At 34.6% G+C, this 18,072-nt stretch overlaps 1 protein-coding gene across 1 annotated transcript in view; it reads right to left on the bottom strand.

Moving 5' to 3' along the window:
* Positions 1-17,643, bottom strand: part of Tacr3 (tachykinin receptor 3) — a 95,245-nt gene extending 77,602 nt beyond the window's left edge. The window contains exon 1 of the mRNA XM_047567157.1: positions 17,102-17,643. Within this exon, the coding sequence (XP_047423113.1) occupies positions 17,102-17,643 (542 nt within the window). The remainder of the gene's footprint in view (positions 1-17,101) is intronic.
* Positions 17,644-18,072: the final 429 nt, after the last annotated feature.

Here is an 18,072-nt window from a genome sequence, read left to right as displayed (position 1 = left end):
AAATATAAATTATGAGAGAAAAATCTTTTAAGTCTCACAGTGATTAAGTAAATAACATATAAAAACCAAAGAAACCTCTGTAGATATTTTTGAACTAGTAGAAGAAGGTATTAAAGAACTTATATCAATAGAGATTTTCGATTGGAAAACAGGAAGAAAAATTAAAAAGAAAAATGAGCAGAGCTTCAGAGATTTGTGATATACCATTAAGTATGTAAAATAAGCAAAATGGGAATATCTGAGGGAAAAGAAAACAGAAAAACATTTTAGGAAATAATGATTAAAAACTCCCCAACTTCAATGAACATTAAGCTACCTATCCAACAAACTCAACAAACTCAGAGTAGGATAAACACAAAGATTCATACCTGAACAAATTATAATAGACATTCTAAAAGTAAAGGCAAAAAATTTTTAAAAATTAGGCAAATAAACAAACCTTTGCAGTTAGCAAGATAAAAGAAACTCATTGCATGCAAGGGAGTCAGCTAAAACTGAAAACTGACTTTTCCTGGGACCTAGAAGCCAGAAAATACAATGGTACAAAGTATTCAAGTATAAAAGAGAAAACTAAAAAATATACTGCAAAAACAAAGTTGAAATAAAGAGATTCTCAAATCAATGAGAGAGAATTGGTTGAAAAAAAGAACTGCTTTAAAGTAAATACTAAAGGACTTGTCTTCAGGCAGAAACATCAAATGATATTTCAAATCTGTATGAAGAAAAAAATTTGATTTAAGTACACTAGTTGGTTGAAAGTAAAGCAACAGAAAAAGAATGACTGTGCAAACAGTAAATGACAGCAAGTGAAAAAAAGTAAAGTAAAGTAAAAGAGATGGAGTGGCTATACTAGTATCAGACAAAATGAACTTTAAGATTAAAAAGTTACTGGAGACAAAGCAGGTGTTTATTAAGAAGATAAATGCAAACAGATACATACCTAAAAAGAGAACTTCAACATACATGAAGTAGAACAGACATAAAGAAAGAAAAATAGGTAATTCAACAACCACAGTCATATACTTACACAAACTACTTTTGAAAATGGGAAGAACCAGGTAGAATCTAACAAAGATGTATTAGACTTGAACAACACAATCCATCAAGGAGTCCTATTATTTATAGAACGTTAAATCTAACAGCAACAGAATATACACACTTCTGGAGGGGAGGCACTCTCTAGGACAGACTATATCCAGGATATAAAAAAGGTTCAGAAAATTTCAGAGGTTGTAAGCAATACAAAGTATGCTATCTGGCCACAATGGAATGAAATTTGGAATCAACCAAAGAAGGAAACTTGGGAAATTCAGAAATATATGAAAATTTTAAAAAGAGAAGCTTTAAGCAATGGGTTAAAGAATAAATCACAAAGAAAATTAAAAGCTATTTTGAACTGAATTAAATGAAAACATACCAGAATTTTGAAGATAAAGATCAAGTAATACTTACTGCAAAACTGATAGCATCCCTGTATCAGTAAAAAAGAATGATTCATGTATCAAAATATGAGCTTCCCTTTAAGAAGCTTAAAAAATAAGCACAAAAGGAGCAGAAAGAAACAAATAGTAAAGATCAGAATAAAAACAAATGAAAAAACAGAAGGTAAAATAACAAAAATGAATGATAATAAGAGTTGGTTCTTTGAACAAAACTTTAGCTAGACTTATGAGAAAAGAGAGAAGATGGAAGTTACTAAATCCAGGAAAGAAAAAGAAGGGCCATTGCTACTGATCTTGCCAAAGTTGAAAAGGTTATAAGGGATTACTTTGAACAACTGTATGCTAATAAATTAGACAATGTAGATGAACTTTAAAAATTCATAAAAGAAATTACTGAAACTGGCCCAGGTAAAATAAAAAATATGAATAAATCTATGAAAAGGAGAGAAATAAAATTAGCAATAATAATGCTTCCATGAAGAAAAGTCAGGTCCATAATGTTTTATTGGTGAATCTGTCTAAATATTTAAAATTATACGTTACCAATATCTCACATACACTCTTCCACATAATAGAGAAGGGAGCACATGCCTTCTCATCATATGGGAAGTGTTATAACAACATAAAAATATATCACAAGAAAAGAAAAGTCACAAGCCAAAATCCCTCATGAATAGAGATGCAAAAATCCTAAAGAGAATATTAGCTAACTAAAATTTCAGAAACAGAAAAGTGTTATTCACTATGACAAAGTAGGATAAATTTCAAGACTTCAAGGTTGATTTGAAAATCAATTCAAGTAATAGAGTAATAGAAAAATAAAGGATAAATAATCATATCAACATAGGCAGAAAAGCACTGGACAAAAGTCATCATAAAACTGTCAAAACATTAAGAGTAGAAAGAAACTTCCTCAATCTGATAATGTGTATTTACAATAAACCTATTATTAATATCACACTTAACTCTTAAAGGCTTAATTCTACCCTGTCATCCCAAACAAAGCAAGGGTGTCTAATTTCACCACTTCCCTTCTGATTTGTACTGGAAGCTCTAGCTATCAGGTAAAACGTGAAAGGCTCTAATCATTCAGGTAAAACATGAAAATAATGAAAACAAAATAAATGAAAAGTAACCAGATTGGGAAAAAAGAAGGAATACTTTCTTTGTTAGTAGATGACAGAATTTTTCAAACTAAAAATCCTACAGAATCCACAAAACACAAAGCCCATTAGAATTAATAAATACGTTCACCAAGGTCATAGGATTCATGTTAAATCAAGATACTAGCTATGGACTATATGAAAATAAATGTTAAAATTACATTTACAATAGTCTAGAAAGAATGAAATACTTAAGAATGAATTTGGTAAAATAAGTGCAAGACTTATACAAAGCATTGCTAAGAAATTAAAGACCTCAATAAATAGATCAGAATCAGAATCTGTAGAGTGGAAGACTAAGTACTGTTACACTGACAGCACTCTCCCAATCGATCAAAAGATGCAACATTATCTTTGTAAAACTCTTTATTCCATATCAGAGTGGAAAAACTGGTTCCAAAATCATGTGGAAGTCTGGAGGTCCTAGAATAGTAAAAAAAATGTTGAAAAAGAAGATAATTGAAAGACAGTTCATATTTCAAAACTTATTAAAAAGGCACACCAAAGAAGATATTGTGGTACTGACATAAAAACAGGTGTACAGATCAGAGGTGTAGAAATATCAAAGATCAAAAATAAAAGCTCACGTTGATGTTTGGCTGAATTTTCACAAACATGCCGAAGCAATTCAAAGCAAGAAACTGTAATCTTTTCAACAATTAGTGCTAGGACAATTGGCAAGCCACACACCAAAAGATCAATTAGACTGTTACCTCACCCCCCCACCACACACACACAGCTCAAAATGGATCATATAAAAATGTTAGATCTAATATAAAACTAAGGGAATAGAACATAGAAGTGAATCTTTACCACCTTAGATTAGGAAATGATTTCTTAGATATGACCACAAAGCACAATGCAACAAAGGGGAAAAGAGTGGCATATTACACTTCGTCAAAATTTAAAAAGGTTATTCTTCAAATACACTGTGAAGACAAGCCACAGACTCACAGAAAATTTTTTCAAATCATGTGACCAGCCAATCATGGACTCGTGTCAGAAGATGCAAAGAACTCTTACAGTTTAATGAGAAGATATAAAACCCAATCTGAAAAAAGAGAAAACAACTTGAACTCTATACAAAAGTCTACGAATTGTATAATTCCAATCACATCAAATTCCAGAGACGTCAAATCTATATTGGGAGAAAACAGCTTAGTGGTTGCCAAGAGCTAGGTGTGGAATAGGAAGTAATTGCAATTGGAAGTAAGGTTTCTTTCTGGGGTGATAGAAATGTTCTAAAATCAGATTGTGTTGATGGCTACATAACTAAAAATTAACTAAACATCTGTGAATTGCATATGTAAAGTGAGTACATTTTCTATTTTCTTTTTCTTTTTCTTTTTTTTTTTTGTACAAGGTATTGAGGTGCTTAACCACTGAGCCACATCCCCATCCTGTATGGTTTAGATATTACATGTCTTCCAAAAGCTCATGGCAAGAAGGTTTATAGGTGAAATGATTAGGTTATGAAAGCCTTAACCCAATCAGTGAATTGATCCTCTAATAGGGATTAACTGAGCGTAGCTGAAGGCAGGAGGGTGTTGCTGGAAGAACTGGGTCCCTGAGGGTATGTCTTTAGGGTTTATAATTGGTCATGGTGAGGACAGCTCTCTCTCCACTTCCTGATCATGAGGTCATGAGTCGTTTTCCTCTACCACACTCTTCCAACATGTTCTGCACACTCTTCCAACATGTTCTGCCTCACCTTGTGCCCCAAAGATTGAAGTGTGCCATCTATGGACTAAGACCTCTGAAATCATGAGCACCAAAATAAATACTTTTCCTCCTTAAAATTGTTCTTGTCATGGGTTTGGTCACAGTGGAAAAATAAAAACAAAACAAAACAAAACAAATAAAACACTTTTGTTTTTTTTGAGACAGGGTCTTGCTAAGTTGATTAGGCTGACTTTGAACTTGCAATCCTGCCTCAGTCTCTTGAGCTGCTGGAATAATAGGTGTGTGCCACTGGCCTGGCAAAATAAGTACATCTTATGATAAATTATAATTCAAGAAAAAAATTTAAACCCTCAACATTAAGTAAATAACCCAATTTATAAATGGAAAGAAGACATTAGTGGCAAATAAGCACACAAAAAATATTCAAACTAATTATATATTAGTGAAACGTGAATTAAAACCACATTGATATACAACTACATACACACTAAAGTGGATAATATAAAAAGAACATAATATCACTTGCTGTTTACAATCTGGAACAAATGGAGCTCTCTCATATACTGCTGGAATGAATACAAAATGGTATATCCAGTATAAAAAAATTGTTCAGTTTCAAATAAAGTTAAATATATGTATTATATATATACACATATATACATGTATATGTCAAAATGGTAAATATATATACACATATATATGTAAAACTATAAGACAGAGCCACTCAACTTCTAGTTATTTTACTAGAGAGATTAAAATTGTGTTTTCAAAAACCTGCAGAGCTCTTCTATTCATAATTGCTTGAAACTGGGAAACAACCCAAATGTCCTGTACAGAGGGATGGGCAAACTCTGGGGCAGCCATGCAATGGAATATTCTTAACAATAAAAAAGAAAAAATAACCTTTTGCTACATTCAGTAACTTAAGATAATCTCAGGGATGTTTGACTGAAAAAAGCCAGTTTCAAAGGTCTCATATTATATAACAATATTAATATGATATTTATCCCAAAGACCAAACCACACTGATGGAGGTTTGTTCAGAGTTCCCAGATTTCATGACAGGTAGAGGGTATGAATATGAAGGGGCAGCATGAAAGATCTCCTTTGTGGTGATGGAACTAGTCTATGTCCTGATGGTGGTGGTTATGGATGAATTTACTCATGCAATACAAATTCTAGATCTGAATATCAAGTAAAATACTTTTTACTTGATTTTAATTTTAAGATAAAATAAAACAGAATAATGCAACAGAATTTACATACCCACAGATCATGACATTAAACTTATGATTTATTATTATATTAAACATTCTCGATATTAAGATATTTATGTGAAGATTGACTCAAAAAATCACAAAAATTCAACTTTGAGACATGTTTCTAAATACAAAAAGGAACATTTGATCATGATAAGGGGTTCAATTCAACAGGAAGGCATAACCATCTTATATTATATTAACATTGCCTCAAACTATACAAAGCAAACTTATAACCAAGATGAGAAACAATCCCAATCATTGTTGGGCTTTAACATACCCTCTCAGTAGCTAATAGAATAAGAAGACAAAACAAGAATAATGAAACTTAGTAATGATAAAGAATATTTGGACAACATGATTAATCAACTTGCCATAATCAAGGAAAAGTTCACCATGTGACATAATGACAAAAATCTCTCCATTAATTTTGAAATTGTATATATGTGTTGCTAGTTAGGTATTTTTCTGAACCTTTTACAGTGTTTTCCCTTCAAAATTAACATATCCAGTTAGCAAATGAATGAAAATACTACGCGATGTGTCATTAGATATCTTCCATGACATGAGAGACTTGCAGGAATGGATGCATGTAAGTGAACTGCAGTGTGAGTTCTAAGGGTCAGGTCTAAGTGCAGAGGCAGAGTCCCTGAATGCCGGGTCTTCTAGGAGTAAGTCAACAACCGAACAACAGAGCAATGACAAAGTATATGATCACTTAGTTCATTGTTCAAAATGAAATTATGGAAGAATAATCTCGTCCTGCTTTACAAAAGGTTACACTTTCCCCCAAAGTAATAAATATGTACATTTGAAATACAAAGGCATATATATAAGAAAATACAAATTCCCCACAAACCTATCACTAAAGAATAACATTGGTATACATCCTGGTTTGTTTTGTATTTTCATTTTCTAGTTTATTTATGTACATGCATATTTAAATGCATATCATGCATATATCATTATATTTTGCATATGTTTATATTAACTTTTAAATTAACTTTGATATTTTACTCTAATTTTGCATATGAATATTCTCAAAACATTATTTATAATCATTGATTAATGCTCACTCTCAAACACGGATGAGGCAGTCTATTTCAGGACTATGTTAAAAATTGCAAACAATCAAATTTTTCATAGGAACTTCATTTTTATAGAGATGTATAGCAAGAGGTACAGTTGTTATGTATAAGTAAATAATTTCAGAATACACATTGCCAAAATAATTTCTCTAAAAAAATTGGAATTTCCTCTAGAAAATTGGAATGGCTACTTATTCAACTTCAATCAGCAATATATTAATATCAAATATGGTAGTTTGAAAACATGGTAATTTGTTTTTAGGCAAATGTGCTTTTATTCGATTATTGTAAAGATGACTATATTTCATCCATTTAGGTAAATATTGTGTTCTTTTAAAATTGCTATTTTTTTGCATTTTTGCGTTAATATTTTCTTATTGATTTATAGGAACTCATTATGCTAAAGTTATTCACTCATGTATATTGTAAATACTTAAATAGTTTGCTTGCTATTTTATCATGCTTTAGTGTTATTGACATATGATTTATAGATAATCCCAAGGAGAGAAAGTTACAAGTAGAAGTTGAAGGAACTCTGGTTAGTAAGAAATTAAAATACAATATTAGGAAGTCATTCTTTCAAATTCACAAAAAGTTCAGGCAGAGGACAAAGGTTGTAATTTGTGAATTTTGCAAAATCCGATACAATATACTAAAACCAGCAATCCAAAAAATAGGACATAATTACTCCTCAAAGAAACAGTCATCCTGTGTATCAAACTGTTGATGTTTATACAGAAGTCCTAATGACTACTGAAGGACCAGTGTCAGACACACAGCCCTCTACTGCTAGGGACACTGAAATAACTGGGAGACCATAGCTAGAAAATGTCCATAAGTAAAGGTAAAAGAAATATGGATATTCACGCTGATTTTATTACATTTATATTCACAGGTCTGGGAATTTGGGAAGTTCAGGTTATATTTAAATATGTTTTTTTTAAGTTTCTATATATAATTTCATTTTTAAATGCTGTCATTTATTTTATAATTTTCTTTTGTTGAGATTTTTAGTTGTTTTCAATTATTTGAATTTTGGTTTGAAAAACTATCCTTGAACAATAATTTATATTGCAATCTATTGTTAGTATTTAGAACTAATTCTTAAGAGTGGAATGATATATGTATTGTCATACTGTATTCCTGAAATATTTTTGCCAGTTTATACTTGTTAGGTTAAAGTATATGAAATAATAATTGATAATTTCACAGTACAAAAAATTGTAACTTCATAAATGTATAAAAATGACCTCTTCACTGCATACACTGCCAATTTTAAAAGTTGTACCTCATTCCCTTAATTTTCATTTATTCGATTATTTTTATAACTAATTTACTTAGCAATCTATGTGTGTACAATATTCAAAATATTGTAACAGGAATATGTAAAGAGGAACAAGAACAGAATTGACTTTGCCTTCCTTGTTTTCACAGTCTGTTACAGAAAGTTATTAACCAGGTATTCTTAAATATAAATTTGAAATTTAATCTATAAAAATGTCATGACTGACATGTTCACAGAACTTGTAAAAGGACATCTCATTTAAACAGGAAGGTTAGCAGAAGTCTTCTTTGTGAAAGTGACATTAGAACTGTTATCCAAAGGAGTAGTATATCTTGCTACTGAGAAATTGGAAGAAGGGATCCGAGGCGGAAGGAAAATGGCATGTTCAAAGACTGTGGCAAAAAGATAGCATCACACATATGTGAACCTGAAAGAGGATTTGAGAAGTTGGAACAGAGATTAGGTCATTGCATCATGGTGTGGGATGAAGTAGAACCGGATTAAGAATATCCTTTGCATAAGAGCATTGAGAAGACCTTGTAGGAGTCTAAGTAGTGGTGTAGCTAACACGTTTTTCATGTATGTTTTAAAACACTGTTCTGTGTTGCAACATGAACATATTAAGATAAGTTAGGTTTAGGGCTGGGGTTGTGGCTCAGTGGTAGAGAGCTTACATAGTAAGTGTGAGGCACTGGGGTTCGATTCTCAGCACCACATGAAAAATAAATAAATAAAGGTATTGTGTTCATCTACAACTAAAAATATTTAAAAAAAAAGATAAGTTAAGTTTAGATATGAGAGACCACTGAGGAGGCTTCTGAAGTTATCCAGTAAAGACCGAGGGTTGTTTACACTAGGGAAGGGGTAGTTGAATCAGAGAAAGGTAATAGATTTGGGAGCTATTTGAACAAGTGAATGGATGATTTTACTACTTATTGAACTGAGGAACATTAAAGAGGAAAATAAATGGTGTGGTGGGCGAGACCCGGGGCCCAGGTTTAGGCCACATACATCCAAAGATGGCGACTGGCAGAGATCCAAATGGCATGCTGAATGCGCCTTGAGAAAAACAAGAAGCTGTTTACCATTGGCTGTATGATAATTAGTTCAGCCGCCTAATGCGTGGACAGATATATCTTACATGTATGCTTGAGCTTGTGATGGCTTGACCTGTAATAGGATTGGATGGACATATCTGGTTACAATTGCATATGCATGAGAATGCTTATATATTGAGGGTGTTATCTGAATAAAGAGGAAGCTGCTTCATGAACTTCTGAAGTGTACGTGTCCTTTGTCCTGCTGGTCGGTGGCAAGCGGAAGCGGTGGCAAGCGGAAGTGGTGGCAAGCGACAAATGGGAAGAATTTAAGGAGGCTTTTGGATATCCAAGTAAAAATGTCAAGTAGGTAATTGAATATACATAACCAGAGCTCAAAGCAAGCATTGCTTTTTGAATTTTGTACCAAATAAATTAAGGTAAAAATTTTATATAATGATACAAATCTCTATATCTGATACGAAAATATATCCAAGATTGATAATATATTAAAATCTTTAATAACCCAGCATGTTAATTTAAAGATGACATAATAATCTGCCATTATTTTAGTTATTAAAGGAAATATATGTATATAGGCATTATGTCATGTAAATAAATTCATATACTATAGATGTCCACAGTTAAGAGAAACAAAAGAGAACATAAATCAAAAATCCATGAAGATGATACCTAAACCAGACAGAGATACATGAAGGAAAGAAAATTTCAGACCAATATCCTTAATGAACATTGATGCGAAAATTCTCAACAAATTCTTAGCAAATCGCATACAAAAATATATTAAAAAGATAGTGCACCATGATCAAGTGGGTTTTATCCCAGGGATGCAAGGTTGGTTCAACATCCGGAAATCAATAAATGCAATTCACCATATCAACAGACTTAAAGTTAAGAATCACATAATTATTGCGATAGATGCAGAAAAAGCAGTTGATAAAATACAGCATCCCTTCATGCTCAAAACACTAGAAAAAATAAGAATAGTGGGAACATTCCTTAACATTGAAAAGGCCATCTATGCTAAGTCCATGGCCAATATCATTCTAAATGGTGAAAAACTGAAAGCATTCCCCCTAAAAACTGGAACAAGGCAGGGATGCCCTCTTTCACCACTTCTATTCAACATTGTCCTTGAAACTAGCCAGAGCAATTAGACAGACCAAGGAAATTAAAGGGATATGAATAGGAAAAGAAGATCTCAAATTATCCCTATTAGCTGATGACATGATTACATATTTTAGAGGAACCGGGAAATTCCACCAGAAAACTTTTAGAACTCATAAGTGAATTCAGTGAAGTAGCAGGATATAAGATCAATGCTCATAAATCCAATGCATTTTTATACATAAGTGATGACTCTTCAGAAAGAGAAGTTAGAAAAACTACTCCATTCACAATAGCCTCGAAAAAAATAAAATACTTGGGAATCAATCTCACAAAAGAGGTGAAAGCCCTCTACAGTGAGAACTACAGAACGCTAAAGAAAGAAATTAAAGAAAACCTTAGAAGATGGAAAGATCTCCTATGTTCTTGGACAGGCAGAATTAATATTGTCAAAATGGTCATACTATCAAAAGTGCTATACAGATTCAATGCAATTCCAATTAAAATCCCAATGACGTACCTTACAGAAATAGAGCAAGCCATCATGAAATTCATCTGGAAGAATAAGAAACCCAGAATAGCTAAAGCAATCCTTAGCAGGACGAGTGAAGCAGCGGGTATCGCAATACCAGATCTTCAACTCTACTACAAAGCAATAGTAACAAAAACGGCATGGTATTGACACCAAAATAGACAGGTGTATCAATGGTACAGAATAGAGGACATGGACGCAAACCCAAATAAATACAATTTTCTCATACTAGACAAAGGGGCCAAAAATATGCAATGGAGAAAAGATAGCCTCTTCAACAAATGGTGCTAGGAAAACTGGAAATCCATATGCAACAGAATGAAACTAAACCCCTATCTCTCACCCTGCACAAAAATCAACTCAAAATGGATCAAGGACCTTGGAATCAGACCAGAGACCCTGCATCTTATAGAAGAAAAAGTAGGTTCAAATCTTCAACATGTTAGCTTTGGATCAGACTGCCTTAACAGGACTCCCATAGCACAAGAAATAAAAGCAAGAATCAATAACTGGGATAGATTCAAACTAAAAAGCTTTCTCTCAGCAAAGGAAACTATCAGCAATGTGAAAAGAGAACCTACAGAGTGGGAGAAAATCTTTGCCACACATACTTCAGATAGAGCGCTAATTTCCAGAATATATAAAGAACTCAAAAAACTCTACACCAAGAATACAAATAACCCAATCAACAAATGGGCTAAGGAAATGAACAGACACTTCACAGAAGATCTACAAGCAATCAACAGACATATGGAAAAATGTTCAACATTACTAGTAATAAGAGAAATGCAAATCAAAACTACCCTAAGATTCCATCTCACCTCAATTAGAATGGCAATTATCAAGAATACTATGAACAATAGGTGTTGGTGAGAATGTGGGGGAAAAGGTGTACTCATACATTGCTGGTGGGGCTGCAAATTAGTGCAGCCACTCTGGAAAGCAGTGTGGACATTCCTTAGAAAACTTGGAATGGAACCTCCATTTGACCCAGCTATCCCACTCCTTGGCCTATACCCAAAGGACTTAAAATCAGCATAATACAGAGATACAGCCACACAATTTTCATAGCTGCTCAAATCACAATAGTCTGATTGTGGAACCAACCTAGATGTCCTTCAATTGATGAATGGATAAAGAAACTGTGGTATATATATATACAATGGAATATTACTCAGTCATAAAAATAATAAAATTATGGCATTTGCAGGCCAATGGATGGAATTGGATAATATCATGCTAAGTGAGATAAGCCAATCTTGAAAAACTAAAGGACGAATGATCTCGCTGATAAGCGGACGATGACACATAATGGGCGGTGGGAGGGGGGCAAGAATGGAGGAAAGAGGGACTGTATAGAGGGATAAGAGGGGTGGGAAGAAAAAATATAACAGAATGAATCAAAAACTATTACCCTAGTAAATGTATGATTACACAAATTGTATGCCTCTACTTCATGTACAGAGAAACAAGATGTATCCCATTTGTTTACAATAAATATGAATTAAAAAAAAAAATCCATGAAGAGTTTCCATGTGAATGTGAAGATCCTAGGTTGGCTATATTTGGTAAGTAGGATAGTGTTTGTTTTTTGCCACTGTGCAGCTGTGAATGAATTAGAGAAAGAATATATTCAAATGCAAATACAGGACTGTTAAGGAGAATGGTTCAGGATCAGAGACTGGGACAGGGATGAAAATGACTTGGAGAACTTTGACCACATATGACAACTTTGAGTTACCAATTCCTCAAGTTGTATACAAAGTGCAGGTGAGAAACATACTTCTGGAGAATATATAGTTTATTGTTTCTTACAGTTTTATCTCGTTATCAAGCAGAGCATCTGGAATCTGTGCTCACATGTAGGTTTAGTATATGAGATCTGAGAACTTCCTTCACTGAGTTCTGCACTGGCACCATGCAGTAGGCTTTTTGGCTTACGCAGAGGAATACTAAACCAAAACCTGCTTTTGCACTTTCCACAGTGTGATTGAGGATACTGTTCTCTTTATTGCCCATACAAAGACTCCTGGAAACCAGAGAATTTTAGCACTTAGAGCATGTGTGTGTACTGTTATATGGACAGTGTAAACTATATTACTAATTTTATTTCCTTTTTGTATGTTATCAAGAGACTTAGTGACATATTTGAAATTCAAACTTCATGAGACATTAGGACCTCTTTGCCCTGAATGTCTGTTACCCCTTTATCCTAGACATAGTTTGTATTTATATATAAAGATACAGACTAATATCTTACTCTGCACATTTATATATGTTTAGACATTTTTCCCAGTTTTAATTTTGGTTCATATATATTTGTCTCTTCACTCTATGGGATCTTACATGCCAACTATAACACAGAAAAACAATTAGATAAGAAAAGAAAAGCTCTTCATTCAAAAGTGATAATGAAGCTTTGGGTTGGGATGAAATTACTAGGGCACAGAAAATAAAAAAAGAAAATCAGACCCAGAATTTAGCACTGAGGAACCTATGTGTTTATTTATTATATGCATGTAGAGATTCAGAAACATAATCATGTGAGAAAGGCCAGGGTAAAAGGAGATCAGGAAAGCTGGAAGCCAGAAAAGGAACTTCTAGGCAGAAGCCACCTGTGAGGAGTACTGCCAGAATGTGAAGAAAGTAAAGAACTGAAGTATTCATTGGATTTGATAATGTGACTCTTCAGATAGGATTAGAGTGACTTAAGGAGCATATAGCAGATGAGGAAATGGAAATACAGAATATAAACACCTGAGAATTTTAAGTTTGTTAGGTATTTTTATTTCTTCTTTTGTAACTTTCTTTTTATGTCCTTTGTTCTTTTTATGTTTGGGTTATATCATTTTCTTTTTCCTTTTCTTTCTTTTTTTGGGGGCGAGGGTCATCAGTGACTGAACCCAGAGGTGCTTAACCACTGACCCACATCCAAAGTCTTAATATTTTTTTTGTTTTTTCTTGAGACAGTACCTGGCTAAATTGCTCAGGCTGACTTTGATGTTGTGATCCTTCTGCCTCAGCCTCCCAAATTGCTGAGATTACAGGCCTGCCCTGCACCATGCCCAGTGGATTGTATCATTTTCTTAGTATAAAATAAAATGTTACATGTAATGGTCTCTTTTTAACACTGCGTCTGTTAAATATACTGAAAATTCTGTATTCTTTAATTGAATGTTTTATCCATTCGATTAATATACCTATTGCTTTTATGATGTGCTCATGATTAATTTTTATAAGAATTGACACTATAATTTTAGTAAAACTTTCACATTTCACTAAAGCAGTAATTTTAGTGGATGCTAATGGGATATTTTAAATACTTGAAAAGTAGTGCAAGAGAGCCAAAGTTTTATAAGTTTCCTGAAAGTAATATTTCCCAAAGTATATCTTTAATTACTACTTTGTGACTGGTTCAAGGGCATAAAATAATTGACTTTAGGCTAATTTCATCAAGTTTATCATCTGGACAAAATAATGAGCCAAATATTACTATCAAACTAATAAAGAATATTAACTGCAAGAGCAGATGAACAAGACTGGTTCACTGTACTCAGACTAATAAATAATTTCTAAAAATTTTACCAAAGCATTTATATCTATTATACTTACAGCCATTTAGATAATGTTACCAGATCAAGACCTCACAACTTTCCAAATAACTTTTATTTGTTCATAATCTATTTCAAAAATACTAAAGCTAGGCATTTCTTAGATAAGTTTTATATCCAAATGCTATGTTTCAAAATGGCAAGTTTGGGAAGGATGGTGGAGAGAAAACCAACTTTTCATTGGCAAATAATTCTACCACGTGTGTTCATGTTGGCAGGGACATGGTGATGGTGAGGAAATGTCCTTCCAGGAAAGAAGGAAGTGTACAGAACTGAAAGATTCTTGACTAGTAAGAAAATAGGAATTTGTAACAAAGCAGTAGGTACCATTCTTTAGATAACTTGAACCTGTGACTTGCATTCAAATTTTTAGTAGAATTATTTACAAAGTGAAAATAGAAAGCAAGCCATTCTCCCAGTGCAGAACGAGTACTGAACATTTCAAAGAAACTCAGTGTCTCTTATAACAAATGTGTGACCATTAGTTTTAGGTGTTCAGTAAGTGACTATCTATAATCCTTTTCAAGTCTAAAATTGACATTATGGTCTAAATGATGTATTTATTAATGAAAATCAATGAAGGATTGTTTAATATTTACAGTTGTTTCAATCAAGCATGAATTTTATAGGGAAATATAATTTCTGAGACCATATTCTAACTCTGTTCTCAGCTCAATGAGGCAGTTAGGTGATGTAATCAAAAACAAAGGCATCATGATTCACATGTCAACTCCAGAAGGGTTCATTTTGCAAACTTTAACTTATAAAATGACTGCAAATTCCACAGGGTCAGTTTTGTCAGTTCATGTTTGATAAGGCATCAACACAGAAAAATTCCATGGACTGGTAAATTATTGAGAGTATTAATACCTGCAATATTTACACAGTCTTCCATTGCAGAAATTATCATAATCAAGGTTTTCTCAACTTCTGTATTTCTTTTTATCTATTTTCTGTTACAATAAGAGCATTTAAAGGAGGTTTTCAGTAACTATACCAAGTATGTTTCAGATTTTATAGCAAATTGTACACTGTATAAATTTTTATAGTTGTAGTGACATAATAAATAGACAAGAATAAACAGTAAGGGGCACATTAATTTCAAACCAGTGAGTATAATGAAATAGAATTGCATGATCAGTTAAAATGAATGTTGGCAGGAAGAAATAAGAAAAATAATGTGTTTTCACCTTAGAATTGAAATGCCAGATTCATATGCACTAAAATTTCCATCAAATTTTCTATTGCCTAATTAACACTTCAAAAAGGTTGTGAGAATTTTATAACATTATATGCTAACACCTCTCCTCCAATAACATTAAAAAATTCACATAAAAAAATTTAAAAGAAAACATAAGAAAGATATACAAACCCAAAGAACATTCATTTCTATCTTGGTGGAGCAAGACTGGAGGTGTTTTTACCTGTTCCTAACTTGGAGTTGATTTTGTTCAATTTTGCATTCACTTCTATCCTTAGCAAAAATGAAAGGATGAAGGAGTGTAGATTAGAGGTTAAGGAGAAAGGGAAGGTACAAGTTCAGCTTTTAAAAAGTGACTTTGTGTTTAGTCTAGTGAATGTAATCATTACTTCTTCAAGTTAACCCTTTTGGGCCCAGTATGTGAGAATAGTTTCCATAGATTTATGTTGTTAATACCACTGTGCTCACTGTTTCAAAATAGCAAACATAGAGGATTTACTCAATGAAATAAGTTTGTCTTTAAAGTTTTTTTTTATTCATAATGGCAGTTGAATATAGGACCAATTAGTATGCAGCTTCATTTGATTTTGAAATAGGTTTTTTAATGTAAAAAAGGTTCTTTCTTCTTTTCACAGATTAGAATATTGAGACAATATTAAAATGACATCATCCCTCTGCATCTGTCATCAGTTGTCAACTACAAAGTTGGCACTGGAATCAATGGGTGTGATTTGTTTCTACTGTAATATTGAATTAAAATGTATTTTACTTTCAATAATAGGTATTCACCATTGTCTTTTCACAAGTATGTACATTTCATAGTGTTCAATATGAAAAAGTAAATGCATGCAGAATTTTTAAAAACCAGAATACAGGAACAAACGTTTGAGGGTCATTCAGCTTCTTTTAACTGCTCACGCATCTCAGAATTCCTACTATGGATGGAGGATCATTCTGAAAAAAATATTTTAAATATCTGTAGTGTGTCTCATTCATTTTTAAACCACTTAATCCTTAGGATTAATGTCCCCTCATCTTCTGAAAGACAGTCACACACTTCCAGGCACAAATTTTGGGTTTATCCAGTTTATGGTCTCCAGAGATTAATGGAAATTAAAGCTAACCAGAGACATGGTGGAAACTGCCACTTCAGCAGTTGGAGGGAACTGGCTGCCTCTGATATAGACCCTACAGCACTGGGAGGTTAGATCTGTGCTGGCTTTGAGACAAAGTTAAGGAGTGGGGAGGAGGAGAAAGAATGAGGTCCAGGAGAGGATCTCAGAGGTTGGTGGGTAACTCTTTATTTCTCTGCCAGGAGAGTGAGCAACAGAAAGAAAAGGAATGCAAAACGAAACATTTCACTGTGAATATAAATTCCAGGCAATGGTAAAATCATTTGAATAAGTTTGGTATGTTTCTAGCTAAGTGGTCCTACTCAGAATGAAAGATTTTTTCACATCACTTTCCTTCACCTTCTTCAGTCCCTCTCAGATGTCCTTAATGGAGCTCAGAGAGAGGGCTTAAGTGAGAGGAGGCCATAGAGCCAGAAACTGGTTTGGCCACTGGACTCTCCAAGAACTCTTTCTTAGTTCCTTCCATTTCGAAGGCCCCACTAAGTCATCATTTCTTTTGTAACTTTCTCCCACTGCCTACTTCCCCCTCTTCCCCTCACCTGTCCACTGCAATGGCCGTCATAGAATAGATGCTGGCGAACACAGCGGTGATAGGAAAGAAGTTCTGGAAGCGGCAGTAGTTGGCGCCGAAGTACCACTCGCTATGAAGCGCGTAGATAAAGTTGACCAAAGCGTTAAACGCTGCCATCGAAGCGTCAGAAAAAGCTAGGTTCACGAGGAAATAGTTGGTGACGGTCCTCATGCGTTTGTGGGCCAGAATGATCCAGATGACAATGAGATTTCCAAAGACCGCCACTGCTACCACCACGCCATACGCCAGGGACCAAAGGGCGATGCGCCAGGACGGCTGCACGAACTGGTTGGTGAGGTTGGCCCGGGGCTGGGAGGACGCGGGCGAAGCCACAGGCGGTCCCAGCTCGGAGGAGGAGAAGTTGCCAGCTTGCACTAGCAATCGCAGCCATTCGGTCTCAGCTGCTCCTGCCGCCGCCCCGACCCCGAGAGCAGCACTCAGGTTCCCGGAGTCCACATCCATGCCTCCCGCATTGTCTGTCCAGTTCTCGGCGGCTGGGAGAGAGGCCATTGCCCCTGGTCTGTAGCCCGGGACCTCGCCACACACCCGCCGCCAGCCCTCGCCTGCTGCCTTGAAGTTCTTCTTTGCCTCCTAGTCACTGTGGAAGCTGGTAGAGAAAGTACCGTAGCCCTTGCTGGTTAAGCGATGCTTTGAGCCAGCCGATAGTGAAGCAAGAGCCGCACTTTCTCGGAGGAGTTTGAAGCTCTGGGAGGCGGGAAGGACAAGATCCTGAGGCACAAACAAATTGGGGACTGTCCCCAGTGGGGAACGCAGGTCCTGCCCTGACGGAGCTCTGGGCACAGACTGGAGAACTGAGAATCTTGCGCTGCAGGCGCGCTTTATAGTCTCATGGAGTCCCCTGCTTCGGTGACGTTGTGGGGGCAGCAGAGCTGACGAACCCCTTCTCCCGCTATACGATTGCGCTCATTTTCTCCATCC

The sequence above is a fragment of the Sciurus carolinensis genome, chromosome 10 (assembly GCF_902686445.1).
Source record: "Sciurus carolinensis chromosome 10, mSciCar1.2, whole genome shotgun sequence".
Lineage (NCBI taxonomy): Eukaryota > Metazoa > Chordata > Mammalia > Rodentia > Sciuridae > Sciurus > Sciurus carolinensis.
Note: the sequence above shows the minus strand (reverse complement) of the source record. Positions and strands in the feature narration are given on the sequence as shown.